A 20,330-nucleotide genomic window follows, 5' to 3' on the forward strand; every position below is an offset into this window, starting at 1 on the left:
CCTTGTAGTGTACTATTAAGTATATTTATTCTTGCAGAACAGAAAGAAGAAAATATTTTTGCATGTTTATTCTTCAGTTATACTTGAATGCATCCATTGTCTGTACAGATGGGCATCATTTACATTAATAACATACAAACAGTGTGGTCAATATGTATAAAAATTGTATTGCATATATGTTTTGCACGTATATACAAAGATATTTTAGACCTTTTACAGCATTTTACATGTGGAATGGCTAAATTCACTTTTGGGTTTCTCAGTGATTTATGTGACGTATACTCATTTTTCCAAATCCTTTATGTAAAAGCCTGCTGAAGAAATACACAGCTATAGATAACAAAATACTATATTTCTTACATTTAAATAAATCCCTGGGTGTTTTTGTCCTAGGTAAGCGCTGAACAAAGAATAACAATGTTGGTGAAAGCCTGATAGACTTTTTTAATCCTACATATGTTATTTGTTTCTTTTATATCAATGCTTTTATATAGAAATTCTGCTATTTTATTTGGCTATTTCAAAGTTTCAGGTTTTATCCATTAAGTAGATCTTGTCTTGGGATGGTAAATAGAAAGCATAGAAACAAGAATAATAATATCAAAATTTCCAGTGCACTGTTAATATTCTTCCACCCTATTGGTCACTGTTTTTCCCCCCAAAATATCCAAAGGTGTTTCTCATTGTTGCTTACCATTTGCTTAATATGTATTCAACATGCACACATATCCACAGGCACACAAGTTAACAACAATTTGTCCAAGACATTCCACTGCGAAGCGTTTTTTAGTCGTAGACTTGAATCAGCAGTAAATAGAACTGAAGCCTATACGGACGCAGAAGAGACTTTTTTCCAACCAGCCACGTGCGTGTGCATGGAATCCGGGTTTGCAATACACACGTCTGTTCAGGTGCTTACAGAATCCAACATCTGCTTCTGCAAAACAGCAAACCCAGTCTTCTCCATGCATGCCGATAATTCTGGTTACCAAAAAGAGCAAGGGGAGTATGATGTGATAATAAGCCATGTTATCTTTACTTACTTAATGTATTTATTTTTACAAACCTTGTAGCCTATTGGAGCTTTGAACCCAAAGAGAGCAGCGTTCTTTGCCGAGAGATACGAATCGTGGGAAGATGATCAGGTTCCAAAATTTCACTATGGCACACATTATTCAACTGCAAGTTTTGCACTCACGTGGTTATTAAGAATTGTAAGTATATCTTTTAAAAATGCTTTTCCTTTAAATGATAATGAAAGTAACAAACAGTTAGGAATGAATAAACTAAAACTCGATGGCATAGGAGAGTACTGAATTTTACTAGTAATTGTAATCAGTAGTGTAGGATAAATGTATTCCAAAGTTTAAGCAGAAGGTTTTAATGTTTATGGTACAGCCTTTTCAAACCAGTAAAGCTTTTTCTCCTTTAAAATTGCATTTTAGCGTACATTCTTATACTACTTTAACCATGGTTAACTTTCCATCCTTGCATATTTTCTGACTGTACTGAACATTTGTGGTTCTTAGCGAATGTATTTAATTTTCACCTCTTAATGAGTGTAAATGAGTTGGTTTCTGATGATCATGGAATTCAGTGATGTAAATAATTAATTTTTAAAAATCTGCAATTTATATGGAAGTAACTTCTAAGATGCTACATATTGATAATATATTGGTTAAACAATGCATTTTTCTATAAAATTGAAAGGCGATTTATCTCCTAGAAAGTAATTTCTTTTGGGAAAGCGTTAGCAGCACATCATTAATTAAAGCTTGTTAGAATGTACAAGCGTACATAAATCCTTGAAGTAATTTATAGCGCTTAGCTAATTTCAAGCAATTATCCACTAATATGTGCTTAAGTGTTCTTTAACTAAGAGGAGGCTTTTAAATCTTTCAAACATTTTTCTTTTCTAAATCATAAATTACATATTAAACAATAACAGTCATACAGCTATGGGTATTGAATACTACCCCTTATATTAATAGATTACCTTGAACAAAAAAAAATGCATGCGTTATTTTTGTTACATGCTAGTTTAAAAAATATCTAAGGTAAAAATATTGACCTTTTTCATGTTTTCGAGAGCAATTTGTGTCACAACTGACTGTAGCTTCTCCCTGTAAATATTTTCTTTGGGTTTTATTTGCTTTTTTAAAATCTAAATATATCTGCATGGAGTAGGAATAAAAAGCATTTATTGAACAAATAAGTATCAGTTTGTATTTCTGATTCTTGGACAATAGAATTAACCCTTTGCAATTAATCATGTGTCTGCCAGAAGAATAGCATCATTAATAACCAAACCCCAAAAGAATTAAAAAATCCCTTTTTTTCCCCTGGAATTCCTAAAGAAATACACTGCTGTTTTTAATGAATATTTTTATATATATTTAGGAACCCTTTACAACATTTTTCCTGAATCTACAAGGTGGGAAGTTTGATCATGCAGATAGAACTTTTTCATCTATTTCAAGAGCGTGGCGCAATAGTCAGCGTGACACTTCGGATATCAAGGTAAAAACTTTCCTGAAAGGTGTTAATATATTCTATACTGCATCTGCCTTTATTGTAGCTGTGACCATAGGACCACAGGTTATGAAAAAGGGAAGGAAGACGACTGGGGGCTATCCTGCCATTTGGGAAAAGATGCAAGGGAGAAGACACATGGTTTTACTTCTGTTAGAATATTTCAGTGAATTCTTTTGTAAAACTTCAGCAAACGTTTTTAGCCCTGAGACTGAAATAAGGCAAAATTGGCCTTTGTACTACAGATATGTGTTTCACTGTCTTTTTGTTCCTCTGCAAAAGTTCTAAGCCTTTGAAAAGTCAGTAGAAACTGGTATAGATTTTTAACCGCTAATTTTCATAAATACTCTGTTCATGCTTCTGCCCTGATCAAATAAGAATGTTGCAGTTAATACTCATGTTACTTTATGTAATTTTGGCTCTAGGCATCCAACCTAATTTTGGGGCAATTTCTTCAGTGACCTATTTCCTTGTTTGACTATGACAGACAGGAGGAGGACGCTGTGCTAATTTAGGTGCAGAAGGGCAAAAACTAGTCTTACGATGAGGAATAAGTAGATAGGGGATAAAGAGCTGAGAGGGAGATTTGGAAGCGGTCTCCAGAAAGACTGTATACTGGACAGAGAAACAAAAGGCTACAGAAAGCCAGTGTCTGATGATACTAAGATGAAACATAGAATTTAGCATGATATTGTAGTTGTCCTAACAGGGGCACTGGGCCTGGGAACTGGCAAGTGAACAAGAAGTAGGTGGGAATAGAAGAGAGAATCATAGAATCATAGAATTGTTTAGGTTGGAAAAGACCTTTAATATCCTTGAGTCCAACCGTTAACCTAGCACTGCCAAGTCCACCACCAAACCATCTCCCTGAGTGCCACATTCACATGTCTTTTAAATACCTCCAGGGATGGGGACTCAACCACTTCCCTGGGCAGCCTGGTCCAGTGCCTGACAACCCTTTTGGTGAAGAAGTTTTTCCTAATATCCAACCTAAACCTCCCCTGGCGCAGCTTAAGACCATTTCCTCTCGTCCTATCGCTTGTTACTTGGGAGAAGAGACCAACCCCCACCTCGCTGCCACCTCCTTTCAGGTAGTTGTAGAGAGCCATAAGGTCTCCCCTCAGCCTCCTTTTCTCCAGACTAAACAACCCCAGTTCCCTCAGCCTTGTAAGACTTGTGCTCTAGAGCCTTCCCCAGCTTCGTTGCCCTCCTCTGGACACGCTCCAGCACCTCCATGTCCTCCTTGTGGTGAGGGGCCCAAAACTGAACACAGTACTCGAGGTGCGGCCTCACCAGTGCCAAGCTAAGATAAATTAATCTCATAATTAGTCATTGTATAGAAAGAGAGCTGGAATTAAGTGGGTCAAGAAGCTAAGGCAGGAGCACACAGAAATTCCAAGGACAGAGCTTTAGGTAGCCATTGAAGGAAGGAATGAGGAAAACAAGTAGAGTCTGGGATCTGAGGAATATTTTGAACTGGGGAGGAGAGCAAAAGAGACAAGGATGCTTGCAGTGGTGGGAAAGCTTTGTTGATCTCAAATCCAAAAAGAAGGAGTAATACCAGAATTGTTTTTTTAATGGAAGGAAGGATGGAAAAGTATAATGTGAAGAAAATCAGAGGCTAACTCAAGAATTTTTTCAAATTGACTGGTCATTATGATCTTCATTCTCTTGTACCTACAAGACTGGCAGGCAAAATTTCAGAGTGCATATTTTTTTTTGAGAAATGGAGGAGGAGAAATTTAGCAGTGGTGGACAAATGAAGCATTTAGTTTTTGAAAAGGAAAAAAAAGAGAGCCAAGAGATTATGAGGTGAGTTTAACTACAATTCACAGAAAAATACTTATGCAAATAATCAGACTGTGTTTAAGTACCAGGAAGATAATAAGGAGACAAGCAAATGAAACACATATTTATCAAGAAGAGGTTATGTCAAAGCAATCACAGTTTCTGATGAGAAAAGGTAACAGACCTTATAAACAGAGAAGTAGCAGATGATGATCTTAGTTTTTGGCATTGTCTCATAAATGAGCTGGGACAACTTGGTCTAAAAGAATCCGCTGTATTTGGAGAATAGTTACCAGTGGTTCATTATTAAAATTGAAAGATGTATTGAGTGGAATTCTTGATAATAACAGGTTATGCCCCAATTTCCATTGATGTTGGATTGGAACGTACTGAAAGTGTAGTGGAATTGGAAGCACTTCTTGCAGAAGAGAAAAATGATTTTAGAAAAGTATTAGATTAAGTTTATTGGGGAAAAGTAAGAATTGTAATTTTCATGCAGATTCTCATACAGTTAGGTACAAATATAACACAAGGAACAAGATGCTGTGCAAGAAAAAGGTGTAGGACTGTAGCACATCACCAGTGCATGTAAATTAATAATATTGTGGTATAACAAAAGGTGAGTAATATTTCGTAGAAGATACATCAACAGGACATAATATAACTTTCAAAATAGAATCATAGAATCGTTTAGATTGGAAAAGGCCTTTAAGACCATCAAGTCCAACCGTTAACCTGGCACTCAAATGCATGAAATAAATCTTCAGCTTTGCCCAGCTTTGATAAGGTCTTAGCTGAAGTATTGCATCCATAGTTGTGGCCTAGTTGGAGAGAATCCACACTGGAACAATGATAACAATACAAGGTCTTGAAAATAAAATGCAATGAAAGATTGAGTAGCTATGCTTGTTTTTCTTCTAAAGAAGAGAAGATTGAGGAGGAACTTACGAGTCTTCTATTACATAGGGACTGCTGCAAGACAGAAAGGAGAACTCTCTGCTGCCCATGCTGGATAGAATAAGAATTAAAGGACTTAAATATCAGGGAGATTTCAGTTAGATGTGAAAGTAACCTTTCTAACAGAACAAATAAAACCGATGAATGCTTCCCTAGCGATTAGCGTAGTAAGGGTTTTTCAGAAATGCTTAGATATCTTTTGGAAATGATGTATGTGCAAGCTGGTGCTGCCTTTAGAGGCATCCCTACTGTTATGGATGGCCTCTTGAAGTTGCTTGCAGCTATCTGAGTCTGTGAATTGCCATGAATTACATTATACTGCTGTGAAGCATCTGAGTGAGCATTAAGGTTGACTAGAGGAGTCTGTTCATGAGACTGGATGAGCAGCCAGGAAGGGGCATGAGATGGGATTTCCATGGGACATGTTGAAAGAATTAGGAAAGAAAAAGTTTGAAAATGCACAGAGCCATTTTTGTTGGAAATACCTGTATCCCCAGTATTTCACTATGGCTGTGAAAACCAAGTTTCCTAACACTCGGTGTTCTGCTCTACCTTGCAAATGTTTCTGAAATGCACGGCTAAAGTGTCCCATATGCCTCTAGAAGTTCTCTACACGCAGAATTGCAACGTGTTAGCTTACTAGTGCTTGAATATGTTTAGTTGACACATGCATCAAAGAGCCTGAATAAAGTAGATTATTATGTGCACCTGTAGTTAATGGTAACATTGTACCGTATACATGCTTGTAAATAGAATTATTTACTAACTAATTAAGAAAATGAAATTAGATGTTGCTGTCGTGATGAAATCAGTGACAGAAGTCTTACTTAAATGGTATGTTTTGTGTTGCTGTTTTTGTATGTCAAGAATATGTGCAATGGAAGCAGTAACTTCCATGGGAGACAACCCATGGCCAGCTGGAATGTTTTCTTTACCCGTCTTGCGCAATGTATGTACATGTGCACATGCGTGTGTGTATTCAGGAAGGAACGAGGAAGACAGGGAAGGAGTTAAAGGAACAGAGATCCCTCTGGTTTTGATTCCTGCCCGGGGAAATGAAGAGTTTCCAATGTTTATTCTTCCTTTAGAGTTCCCTTCCCACCTACTTTACAGCCAACACATATTATGAAACACGACACCCGTAAGTTTTAGATTTATTCCTTGTAATCTTGGAGTATCATTCTCTGTAATCATTTTATGATAGTACTTTCTCATGGTCTGTCCTGAAAGGACTGAGTGCCCAGCATTTGCTATCACCTTAAGAACTTGAGATAGATTGAATGACTTGAGGGAGAAATCTCTTGAAAATGTAGGTATGGAAATTACTTTGCTGTAGTATCTGATTGTCCATACCATTCAATCCATGGCAGACACAGGGTAAAAAACATTTATTTCTCAACAAGTCGAATGGTTTTAAGCTTTACCTTGCATTTCTCATGGGCCGAGAACAAACGTAGTTGGCTATTGTGGCTGATAATATTAGGGTTTTTTTGACCATGAGCTCTCTGGATTCCTGTTGATACTTCTACAACTGATGAAAACCTAGCAGTTTAATGCATTGATTTATAGAAATACAAAGGATTTGGGAAGCCAGTTTTACGACCTTGAAAGTGGCAGGCCAAAGTGAATGGTATTGTATCTTGATGCGTGGGGAGTGGGGGGCACAAAGGAAAAAGAAGGGTTTATTCCTATTCCAGCTGAAAAAATTGTGAATTTGTAGAACCGTTGAGCTGGTTACAGGAAATGATTTCTCCTTGGTTCTCGTGTGAAGAGAATGAATGTAGTTATTGAGGCTTGCTGTCCTAAGATTATTGTTAATCTTAGGTGGAGGCATCATATATTACAAGGAGGACTAGCGTGAGCTAGCTCTGGAAGCAACTCTTGTTGGCTGGTATCACTTCAACAGAGAAAGCTAAAGCATATGTGTGGTCACAACCAATCTTTGTCAATATCCTGTGAAAGCCTTGGATCAATGATCAAAGCAGGAAACTAATGCTGCACTGTAGTATAACCTTTGGTTGAACTTTTCAAATTTTGATTTCAAGAGGTGATATGTTGCATAAAATTTAATTTCCTAGTTCTCCCCTATCCGTTTATTTAAGCAGGGCAAATTAAAAATCCTTTGGAAGTTTGCTAGTGTCTCACTACCACTCTGGCATTGTTATTTACTAATTAGCTCAGCACTGTTGCCTTTAAACGATTCACCATGTGTTTTTAAGTTAAATCGTCTGCACTGAGGAATATTAAATGTATTTCAATTCTGTGAGAGTACCACTTAGTACCTTTAAAGTACTAGACAGGCATGACTGTTAACTCATTTAGTTACTTCTTAATTTACATTATTAGTGCAAACAATCCTGGTTAGTTTTGTTAATGCTGTATAAAAAGCAAACATGGATAGCCTGGCAGTGTTTAACAGAAAAATAGTTTAGTTTGGGGCTTGGACTAAGTTCTGGAATACAGAAGTTAAGTTTGTCTGTTCTTTTGTGTTGCTGTTTTTCTTTGATGAATGAGTAGATTTGCACATGGTTGTTCAGAAGCAGTTGTTATTTCTGGTGTGGTAGCTAACCTGTTCCGATGAATTTATTTATCATTATATTTACAACAGCATAATTGTTACCCATGTCGCTCTTTACATGTATTTTCTCTTTTCCAAGTGTACTACTTTGCTGGTTGTTTTTTGTTTTAATATGGTATATACGGTTTTTCAAGATTGTTTGAAATTCTCATGCTGTCCTCCAAACAGCTATGTTGCCTTCTCAGTGTCATCTGGAATTTTATTACTGCACCTTCTATGCCAGGTCATTAGTGAGATTATTGACTGGTATTAGGAGCAGGGCAGACCCCATTACCATGTCCTCCCCATTTGACAGTGAGCTATTGATAACTGCTCTTGGAATATGGATTTCCAGCTTGGGTACTCCCACATTATTGTAACCTAATCTCATCTCCATTTCTCTACTTTGCTTATAAGAATGTAATGGGAGACTGAGACTCAGAGGTCCTTCTCAAAAGTGAAGCAACATCTTACCTCTTTTTCTTTCACTATCCACTATTGCATTTACCTTTTGAACAGAAAATTAGATTGGCTTAATGTGATTGATTTTTTTACCATTTTTAACCAAGTTACGGTCACTGGTATAGAGTTATGTACTGTTCTTCATGCCCTTCCCTCTACTGCTTTGCGTGTGTTCCTTTTTCATGTGCTTATGGGTTGGGGTTTTTTTGGTGCATTTAATTAGTTTTGTTCAAAGGGAGATGCTAGAAGACCATAAACATACAGAAAACATTAGCAAGCTCCAATTACATCGTTCCAGATCGTTCCACCATAAGACGGGTGCTAATTTATGAAAGTCAATCTTGTGATATGACACACATCAGTGACAGCTATTGTAAGGCTGGTGTGATGGTATTGAATATCTGAATTCATATCTCATACGGGTGTGTTTGGCAAGCTATGATCCTTTATCTTGTCCTAAGGTTCTCATAGTATAGAACAGCTTAATTTTTAGGTACAGAAATGCTGTTTTGGCAAGTTAACTATATTGTAAAACTCATTAGCATCACATCATTTTGGACAATTTATCTTTAAATCAAGCTTCATGTTTAAAGTCTTTTTGAATTGTAACAGTATTAAACAAAGTCAGCTATAATGTGTAGATTGTCTTGCTCTTCTAGGAGTGTACTAGTGTTATAAAGTGGGTACTAGTGTACGTAAACACTAGTGAGATTGGGGGAGAATGGGTTTGGCCAAGACTCTTCAGGAGTGTCCTTGGAGGGGACGGCTTAGGAAGGAGGAGAATGCTAAAAAGACATAATGATTTCATTATGAATAAGATACTGAGATTAAGAACTAAAGTATAATTTAAGTGATAATCATGGGTCTAAAATGTTGTCTCAAACCATAGACTGTAATAAACAAAGAGCTCTGAAAGTAGCCCTCAGTATTCTCAATTTTCATCCACTTTCTAATTCTTTGCCTCTAAGTCATCTCTATGCTACTGATTAAAGTTGATCCTGGACAAAAATGTTTCTGATACAATCAGCCTATGGAAACTGACAGTGCCAACTTTGAAGTAGAGTTAGCCTGGGCTAAACCAAGGATCCTGCTGGCCATAGGACATTCTCAAAATCTATTTGGTGCTATCGTAGTGCTGTTATGTACCGTTCTTCAGGTTTTGTAAATTGTTCTTAAAAGGCATAAAGAAAATATTGGCTACAAGTATGCAATATTTCAGGAGATTTGTTGAGTTTTGGTGCCATGATTTCTTAATTAGACAGTGGCATTAAAGTGTCGCTAATGCATCTGATTAACATTATTGAAATATTTAAAATTAAAGGAATAGTTGCAGTAAAGTAAAAGCAAAATTAAATAATTTAATACATTGATCTCATCGGACAGATGCTCTGATAATTATATAATGTGCCCATATACCTCAGTCCTTTACTATTTCTTAACTTTTCTTCCTTTCCAGTACATATTTTGAGTGAAATAGCAACTTCCAAAGCTTACACAATTAAATGCTGTCCAGGCGAAATTTTTCAGTTGTGAGTTCTTAAAGGCCTATGCAAAATATTTATTTAAAAAAAAAAATAAATCCATTGACTTCTGATAAAGAAATGATACAGAAATCCAGTCATAATATGTCCTGTAATCGCATGTCTTTTTCACATACTTTTACGTGAAAGAAGCACATCCAGGGAAGCTTTTGAGTACCCACAGGAATTATTACGGGGTCCTCTTTTTCTAGAGTGCTAAACCTGCTCCTGCCTGTGGGTCCTGAGGTATTTTATCCAAACAAGCACAAACGCTGTGCAGAAAATCTTTGTTATGGTAGACAAGTTAGATCTGTAACCAAATATAAATAGAATATATCGCAAAATTAAAATACTGGTAGTGTTACCTGTAGTCATAGATATTGCTTCATTTCTGTGACTGTTGTGTGGATTACTAAGTCATTATTGGGTCACATGTATTCAATGTGGATTTTTCTATTCAGTATGGATTTTTTCTTTCAAGCATGAGATTCTTCAAGTCTTCAAGAAGACTTGAGAATCTGGAATCCATCATTGAACTTTATGGGCAATAAACATGACGGTGGGCATTGGGAAAATTCTGTTTACCTAATAATACATCAGGTTTGGTATGTTTGGAAAAGGTTATTAATAGTTGTAACGTTCCGTAAAGGAAAAAAAAAATTGTTCTCTGCAAGTATTAGAACAGATGATGCTTTGTCTCCTATGGATTTGCTTCTTGCAACTGATTGACTCGTTTGTCAAAAAAGCTGCAAGGCTCAAATTAAGAGTTTCTCAGTGATGGGACATTTGTTATGGTGTCCTCTCTGTGTAGCTTCTGTGGAGACTACTAAAATGGGAACTTGTGCTGCGCTTGCTGGGACGCTCAAGACAGACATATAATGGCTCTACTCACCTGCTTATTGTTTTTTAAACTTGTAGGAACTTAGTTATCTTTATAACCTGCTGTAAAATTTGGCTAAAATTGACCAAGAAACTTAAAATGTTTTTGGAGGAAATGGAGGTTTCTGTAGATAGGCCAACGAGCACACGCAAGCTGCAGGATTGAATGCTACTGATTGAAAGACAATATGTTTAAACCTTGGTACTAGAGGCAAGAAACTCTAGAGTTCCAAGCTGCCGGAACATTCAGAAACTGGAGGATGACAAATTTCATGGCTTTCTTTAAAATATATATTAAAAAAAAGTTGAAGCTCTGCAAAATGGCAACTCATGCTTATTGAAACAGGCTGCCTAACATAAGCATGCCTAAGACACCCTGTAACATGATAAGCTTTTCTACATATGCTTTGCGTTGTTTTATACTTCTCCATCTAACAGACGGAAGTTTCAGAATTTACAAGGAATAAAGTTGCTGCCAAACTGGCAACATTACCTGTCTATAGGAGAAATTTCATTTCATATTAGTACTGAGGTCAAAGATGTCCAAGAGCAATGACTAGCAAAATTCAGAAGCAGGTACATAGTAATTCAGATTTTTAACTATAAACTGTATGTCTGGTGTAGCAAAACTTTTAACGTATTTAGGATGCAGATCTTTGTTTTTCATGAAAGATTTGTTTTTCTGTAAAATTGTGCCAAGATCCACAAGAGCAAAAATACTTCTCTGAGTTTAAAAAAAAAAAAAAATAATCTAAATTCAGTCAGATCTGTGTATGGTAATCTGTGGGAACTGCAGTAGTTAAAAATCCGTATTTGTATTGAAAATGAAAAAAATACTTTTAAGATCTGCTCCAAACTTTTTGTGTAGCTGTTGAAATAAAAAACTTCAAGTAAGTTATGGACAAATTTGCTAAAGTCCAAAGGAGAATGACCAGAGATCTAGAAAATGAGACCAGTCATATAAAGATGAAGGTCTTAGGTTGTTTACGTTGGAGAAAAGAGGAACAAAGACACAAATGTAAAGTGTTTTGGCAGTGGTAGTTGTAATGCTTTTACCCTGCTGGGGATTTTGGCTGGCAGGCACAGTGCCCTTCATTTCATTCAATCATAGAACAGCCCAGGCTGAAGGGACCTTGAAAGATCGTCTGGGCCCACTTTTCGTAGGAAAGGGACCCTAGATGAGATTATCTAGCACCTTGTCCAAGCCCATCTTGAAAACCTCCAGTGATGGGGACTCTACCACGTCCCTGGGGAGGTTGTTCCGGTGAACAATAATTCTCACTGTAAAGAATTTCTTTATATTGAGATGAATTCTGCTGTATGCTTCCTATTCCAGTGTGCTGCCGTGCCAGCCTTGGTGCTGGCGTGCATGCTGTCCGTCCTTAGTGCAGGAGGGGAATAGTCATCAGAAAGCGCTGGTGGGAGTGGATCTTGCTGTCCCCGAGGTAAAAGCTGCTCCTACGCATTGATACGTGTAAAAAGGGGCAACTGCTGCTTGTATTCAGTCTGAATAGGACAAGAAACGGGCTCCAGCTGCCGCAAAAGCAGACTAGATGTTAGGAAGACCTAGTGGTGTGAACAGATGAACGCTAGAAATTCGTAGGATCCCCATCATTGAAAATTTTAAAAGAAGAAGGCAGGGAAACATCTTTCAAGAATACCTGATTATAATTGTCTGTGAATGGAAAGGTGGACAAGGTGACCTTTCAAGGTTTCATCTAGACCTTTTTATGATTCAATATAGTCCTTTTCACCCCCAGTTAATTTAAAAAAATGAAGGAAAGGAATGTAGTGATATATACAGCTGTTTCCCTCTTTCTCTGTCAAATTAACCTGAACTACATATTACATAGTGTATAAATATGGTCAATAAATACCATTGCATACTTTTACATATATCTTCAGTAAAAAGTAAAATAATTTTGTGTATATATAATCCATGTATTGACTAAAAGGATTTAAAGTGCCTTACAGATGCATTTTTTATGCAATAAAGTATTGACTTAATCAAATCTACTTATTGATCAATAATGAATCGACTACTAATTGTGATTATAATGTATTTCATTAATCTACTAAACAAACATCTGGATTTTTTATGATTTTCTTTGCTTAATTGTAAATTACTGAAGATTTTAATATTTTTCTTAAATAGGAAATATTTGAAATATAATCTCTTAGAACTTTAACAAGATGATTAGACATTGACAAAATTAATTTCTTCACTAATTCAATTTAGAATTGTAATGGAAACCTGCTGAAGTATTTTTCTTACAAGTTGGGAGAATTTCAGGCAATGTCTTGAGGCAATTTCTTAGTTCTGCAAGAAATAACACACATATAGCAGATGGAGGGAAACTCACGGGTACTTAGAAATTATACTTTCCCACAGTCATGAAAATGATTACATTGAAGTGTGATGAAAAAATGAAATTTGAATTAATTTAATATGTTAGTATATATTTTTGAATGCCATTTAAGTCCCCTAACAGAGGAAATAAAGTGTGGCAATATAAATAAAATCCTAGACTTCTAATATGCATTTTTATTATTCTCTGTGACAGGTTATATATAGGCTTAATATTGCTTAATGTGATTGTCAAATAATTTAGTTTGAAAATCTGGTATCTTATAAATGTTTTAATATGTTTAGGGAATCTGTGTCACTGTTTCTAGACACCTTTGCAGATCATATAACTCTGCTTCAAAATGCATCTGTCTGTTTTCTAAACAAAAGAAAAGAATAAAATAAGATTTCATTACATTAAAGAAACAAAGTATCTTGTATAGACTTTTTATGTGTGGTGGCAAACAGGAAAATAAATTACCAGTGATAAACTGGCATTCTGTTGATATTACTTGAAGTTTCCTTAGGAATCTTTGTTTCCATGTGGGCAATTTTTGTTAGAGAAAAATTGTATTTTAATTAGATGCAGAATGTTATAAGCATTTTAATAAGAATCCTGATATGGCACATTTTATCTTCAATTTTTAAAAAAAAATATATACCACTGTAAATACTGTGCGTTAGATTCATGTTGATCTTCATCCTGAGCTCCTTTGTCAGTTGTAATGAAATCAAAAACGTGGCAGAAGGAGCGAAGTATTGGTTATCATAAGGATGTCTGTCTCTACCCTATAGAGCTGGTGAATTCCAACAGAGGAATTCCTGAAACTAATTTTCAACACAGTTGTGCTAAAGCAAGAGCTTCAACAAATCATACAGATGTTTTCATTTTTCCGTGAAATCATATAAACAAAAGAAATGTGGGACAATTTTGCCGTTTCTGTACATGTGCTGAGTGCACAAAATTTCAGAAGGGATTCAGTAGAATTAGGAAAAGTATGAAGGCAACAAAACTGGTTAGTCAGAAGGGAGGACCTCCCGAGGGACCGAATCTAAATTGACTAGAATCTTTTAGCTTGCAAAAAGAGACCACTGAGGAAGAATGTGATGATATAGGTCTGCAGTATCCAGAAGGACATATAGAAGAGTAAATAAGGAACTAATATTTACTGGTTTTCGCAACAGGGGTGCTCGAACCACCCACTGGAACTGTAAGGAAGCATTTTTAGAATAGCCAAAGGAAAAACCTTTGTAGACGAAACTGCAGTGTAGAACCCACGATTAATGATTTTAAAAATCAGAAGCACGGATTAGTTCAAAACCATTTAACTGTAGGAAGCTGACAGAATATCTGTGGAATCACTGTATTTGCCCTGTGTTAGTCTTCCAGTCCTTGTCACTGTTCCAGGTGAGATACTAAATGATCCTTTGGTCTGCCCCTCGTGGCCGGTCCTGCATCTTCATGTGGTATGTGTGTGAAACCACAAGTAACTCCTTTCTCCCCGCCTCAAAAGACAAGCAAAAAGTGCACTAATTAATCTTTGTAACGTTCTCAGGTGTCCAAAAGGTTCCATTGTTAGTGGAGTTACACACGAGTCAGCCTCTACTGTCTTAGTGTCAATCTATGCACGTGATGTGAATATTTTAAGAAAAAGGGAGAAGACCCCGCAAACAGAGTTGAGAAGGACTGTTAAGGACTGTAGTTACCAAATACATGAATAATATTCGTAAACTTGTTAAAAATTAAATATTTTCTTATCAGGTTTATTCGATGGATTTAGGAAAAAGTGTTGGCCTTGAACTAATGTTGTCATTTTCACCTGTATCAAAGCCATTGAAAACTGGCGCTAAATCCTACTCAAGTAGAGTGGCCCAGTGTATCTGTTTGCACTCCCTTCTCCCCTGGGTAAATGCTAGCCCGTGGTCAAGATAAGAAAATCAGATAATAAAGAAGCTCCTTTTGTAAAAATGTGTCGTTATGGTGACAGTGAAAAACTTTCTGAAAACTCATTTCTGGAGTAATGAAATAACATTTTATGAAAAAGCTTCTAATAGTCAAACTAACAGAAGTTACTGATAATATTTAAGTTTCCAGGCAGCATATTGTTTCTGTGTAATCTAATGAAAACAATGTGTGTTCTAGAAAGCCAAATGTTTTCTGATCTTGAAAGAAACTTATGAATAGCTGTACAGATATATATATATATATAAACATCAGTAACATATGTAATGAGCTTATGTTTTAAGTATTCAGATCATGGTGTGGTTTCATATTTGTGGTGCATGCTGCTATCGAATTAGTAGTGCAGTGTCTCTGCTTTTTCTTTGTTAGTTTCTGTCTGCGGTGATAAAAACTACAGAAACTTCAGTGTTAGAGTACTTTCTTTTTTACAAACGTTTATCCTTCCTACATTCTTGTTCTTTTACTTATCCAATTAAATAGTTTCAAATCTCTTTTTATCAAGTACTTGTCAAGCATTTGGTACAGAAGCATGCTTTTACCCTGCCTAGTTAATTAAGGTGACTGTAAACAAAAAGATGTACAATTCAAAGCCAAGCAGCGTTTCACACAAGGATGGAGGTGATAATAGCTTAATTCCTGCTTGATCTTTCCTGTCTTTGCCCCGGCTACTTCGGATTGACCTTGGCCGCAATCTGATGACCTCCCTATTGCACTCAGCCATTTGGAAAGCTGCTCATGCCATAGCTGGCCCTGAGGGGCTATCTGGGAGACCACTGATCCATTGACCCATGTCAAGACTGGGTTTCAGATCTGATCTACTGAGCTTCTGACGTAGCTACACACTACACCCACTGTTGACAAAGCCAGTGGGGCAGTCTGATTTTTTTTCTGCTTCTTAAGTGGCATGCAGTTTGCACTTGCTGTATGGAAGACCAATTTTACACCAGTCATTTGCTATGAAATACACTTCCTGAAGCAATTACACGTATTGATCCTTTCTTTACAAAGGAAGTAAATTCTCTAATTTAGTGGCTCAATTTTTCTAAATCCATCAAATTGCCAGGTTTATTGGGTGTATTGAAGTCTCAACATTAAGTTCCACAAAAAAAAAAGTACCTTTAAAATATATTAAGGGCAGAAATATATATGTTATGTCTTAATAGGCTTTCTCTATTAAGTGTTATGCCAGGACTTTGCAGACATTTATAAAAGTGTGTAAGTAAGGTTCTAATCACGTTATCTTAGATGTGTTTATGTATATCCTAGTGCATATTTTGCAAAATAAATGACAACTTCTGAAGTTGCATGTCTGCTTTCAAAACTGGGAAACGCTCCACTTATCCAGGAGAAAATCCTTATGGTTTTGAGCTTCATTTTCTTCCTAGCATGTTGTGTTCAATCCTGCACTAGAATGTACCATTTTCTGCTTAAAAAAATTCTTTGTTTAGCCATTAGTATTACTTTGTTTTTTCTCGTAAGACTTGGAAATTACAACTCCTTTGCTGTATGTGCTTGCGTTTTTCCCTCAACTGTGTTTAGCGTAGCAGGCTCTGCCTGCAGAAGTGCCAGGGCAGGCCAGCCACGGAGGTGTTAAATGCTGCGTTCCAGTCCTGTTCAGGAGAGGCCTATAGAGCATACTTGCTTAAAGCGGTGGTGATCCTGACAAGGAATTTAGTGCATACACAGACCTTGTAACCATGTAAAATTCCGTCCTTTTTTTCCTCGTGTGTGTGTGTGTGTGTGTGTGTGTGTGTGTGTGTGTGAAATTATGCATGATTCTTCCCTGTAATTATAGACTGGACACATAAATGAGTTAACGACCTTTCCATGAAAGACAAATATTGACTTGATTCAGCTTTGACCGTGTGGGTTTTTTTCTGAACATGTGGTGTAACTCCAGGTATTGTAGAATTTACAAAAAAAAATATTTCTGGGCATTGAATGATCTTGGATAACAGCCTAAACATTAAGTTTTTAGACCCTTTATGTTAGAGAGAATAAGAATATAACTGGGTTTTACACCTTTGTAATTAATATATACGGCGCTACTTTCACCTAAACTATAGGCTGCCATTTGTGCATGAGCACTTTAAAATGTGGATTGTATTAAAATGTGAAAGAAGCCGTTTTGCCCAACTTCTTAACATCCTTGATTCTCTGTTGCTTTCCACTAAATATTATTTGTACCATGTGATGTTCATTACTTCAGTTTTATAAGTTTCTCTGTGCATAATATGCAATCAAAACCAATGTTCTGACTTTTTTGTTTTATAGCCTGTTGTGTCTTAGTTCTTTGTCGTGTTAAAGGCATGATAAGGATTTATCATACCTGAAGGTTTAAACTTTGGAAAATATGAAAGAGGGGATTTCCCCCTTCTAGGAGGGGAGGGGGATGTCTGTGGGAGGATTTTGTATATTCTCTTTGCCTAATGCCATTCTAATGATTATTTTTTTAGTGTGACAAAGTGCATCCTCTGACAGAATTTATAACATGGCATTGTTTTTCATTTATCTACAGGAATTGATTCCTGAATTCTATTACCTCCCAGAGATATTTGTCAACAGCAACAATTACAATCTGGGAGTGATGGATGATGGAACGGTTGTGTCTGATGTTGAACTTCCACCATGGGCCAAAACCCCAGAAGAATTTGTTCGCATAAACAGACTGGTAAGATGGCTATCTTCTATTGTCTGTCAAGTAGCATTTGTCTTGCAAGATTCTTCTGAAATAGTTTGGATCTTTGCTTGCAATATATGGCTGTTTATAATTTACGTAGGACTGCGGCTGAAATAATCTGAAGAAATGTTAGATTTACAAGTTTAAGAAGAAAAAAGGCATATGGTATTGCTTATTCTTTAGAATTGGTCAGTTTGAGTGTGGTCTAAATACACAGGAGATCTTATCCCAGTGGTATGTCAGGTCTTGTGTTTCTAAAGAGCTAATCAAATAATCTCTTTACAGAAGACTTGATAAAGCTTGCTTAATCATAGAAATATTTGTCACTTTTAATACTTAAATGTAATTTTAGGGTTTTTTAATTTTAGTATCCATTTAACTCCAAAGATCAGTGAATGCCTCAGGAAAGAAGGTTGCATTTGAAATCTTCTGCCACCTCTTCCGTTTCTTCTATTAAACTGATATTTTTCAGAGCAGTTTTTACAAGAAAGTAACACTGAATTTTCCTTTGCCTACTTCATTCCTCAAACCTGTATTACTCTTCCCTGTTTTGGAAAATCCTGTTGTTAGCACTGCCTGTCTTCACTGTGCCCTCTGGGCAGCGTAATGAATTACAGAATAGCTGTTTCAGTGTCATTGTTGGTGTTTCAGCACATTCTCAAAGCTATTACATTCGGCTCTTCTCAAAAGGAAAGGATTCTGCATCAGTGGCACTCTAAAGTAAGTAAGTTAGAGAAGCTTTTTTTAATGAATCTTGAAAAATGAGGCTGCAGTTTTCATGTGGTAGTCAGCTAACTGGGAAATACTGAATTAAGGCATGGAAAGTCTCAAAAACTTTTCAGGTACCAGGCTTCGGCGTGATAACATCCTGATATTCCTAAGTTAGAAAATGGGAATTGAAAAAGTTCCGTTGTTGGCAGAACATCAGACCTCATATTCATAAAATTGCACAACGGTCACAGCAGAAGAAATCTGTGATTTATGAGTCATCAGAATGCTTTACACTGCACTTGTACTGGTGACATGATACCACGGTCTTCAGAAATGTTACTTGGCCTAGATTTCTGCAGGCAGTTGTAGGGTGCACCATAATAATCACAAATTATGTTAGGTGAATTTAGTGGTTTGCTTCGTATAGAATTATGTGCAAATTTTATTTAAACGAGGTATGAAATATACTAACATTTAGCAGGACTACTTGGCAAACCATGTTCAAATGCAACTTTTGATCTTACAGTTGTGCTGATAGGTAATAGGTTAGGGAGGTAGCCTGACACCTTTTTGAGCTTGGCGTGCGTTGGTGATTCAGGATAACCTGAGAAATGAAAAGCTGTGTTCTTAAGCAGACTTGTCAAAGGCAGCCTGTGGCCTTGATCTCTCACAACTGTGGTATTTTAGCTTTTGCATAAAATATAGTTCTCATTCTATTAATTACAGATCTGGCTTTCCCCACGGTGAAGTTATTCTCCATCTCCTGCTTCCTCCTCTTCTAAGATTTTAGCTCTTAATTTTCTTTTCCTCATTTCTAGCCTTGGTGCCAGGTTTTTCTCACCCCCACCTCTCCATATGCTCTGACCTACCCTTCCCTCATCCTTCCATCATTTCCCAAAGCCTCTGCTACTAGTGTCTGCCTTTCTTGCAGCTCTCTTTGGTATCTCTCACTTGTGCTGTATTCTCGGGATGAAGTGCTTCGTCAGCAGGAAGCAGCTGCTTTTCCATTATTACTGTTAAACTCTTGGGCACAAAATGTAAAATCCCTTTAAAGTCTTCTCTTAGAGAGTAATGATCTCAATCCATATTCCAAATGTATTTTTTTCTTTTTATGTACAATCTGCAATAAGTGCATCTTTATTTTGTTGAATTGTGAAAAAAAGCAGTTCAGAACATTCTAGAATGAGGGAAGCGCTTGTTACATATCCAAAACTTTAATTTCAAGAAAAAGTAACCTGAAAACAGCAGTATGTTAACTTTTGTATATTTGAACGATGAAGATTAAAATTACTGTGTCATTTCCTTAATTTCACTCAGCATTTCTTATGAAACTGAAATATATTTATTATCTAAATGTAATTAATGTTTCCTTCTTATATACTTTTCCCCCCAAGTAATTATTCATTAGTGATTGTGACTTTTGAAACTATTTTAATCAAAAAGACTTTGCTAGTAATCTGCTTTACTTCATAACTACTGCTGTGAAAGCAGAGCTTGCAGTACCACTTGTCAAATGGCGTATTGAAAGAGTGTGCAAAAGTTGCCATAAATTAGAGTTTTTCAAAACAAAGAACTTTTACAGAAACATGCAATTTTCAAGTATCGCATAACTGGACAGAACAGAATTTTTTTTAAGGCTTAAGTTAATTACAAAAGTAAGAAATAATTTACCAAGTGACGGTATATTAAAGCGTGTCAGACGTCATCCCTTTTGGTGACACTGTAGGTCCCTGATACTGTTGCTGTAATTCAGGTATTCAGTTTTGGTCAGCCTGGCATCATTAAATTTAAACCTCTGTGCCAGTGAATTGCGTTAACTGCTTCTGTGTGACATAGTTGACCTTCTCGTGGTGCTGGTGGCCCTGTTAGTGCTGGTATGGATGACACCCTCTGCAATCTGCTGGTTTTGCAGTGGAATAAAACTGAGAAAATCA

At 36.5% G+C, this 20,330-nt stretch overlaps 1 protein-coding gene across 5 annotated transcripts in view; it reads left to right on the top strand.

Moving 5' to 3' along the window:
- Positions 1-20,330, top strand: part of LRBA (LPS responsive beige-like anchor protein) — a 415,388-nt gene that overhangs the window by 298,486 nt on the left and 96,572 nt on the right. For all 5 annotated transcript variants that reach the window (XM_087736323.1, XM_087736322.1, XM_087736324.1 and 2 more), the window contains 3 exons: positions 1,074-1,214; positions 2,401-2,520; positions 17,524-17,676. In XM_087736323.1, the coding sequence (XP_087592449.1) occupies positions 1,074-1,214; positions 2,401-2,520; positions 17,524-17,676 (414 nt within the window). The remainder of the gene's footprint in view (positions 1-1,073; positions 1,215-2,400; positions 2,521-17,523; positions 17,677-20,330) is intronic.

This window comes from Nipponia nippon, unplaced genomic scaffold (genome assembly GCF_047370975.1).
Source record: "Nipponia nippon isolate SJK-2023a ecotype South Korea unplaced genomic scaffold, ASM4737097v1 scaffold_6, whole genome shotgun sequence".
Taxonomy (NCBI): domain Eukaryota; kingdom Metazoa; phylum Chordata; class Aves; order Pelecaniformes; family Threskiornithidae; genus Nipponia; species Nipponia nippon.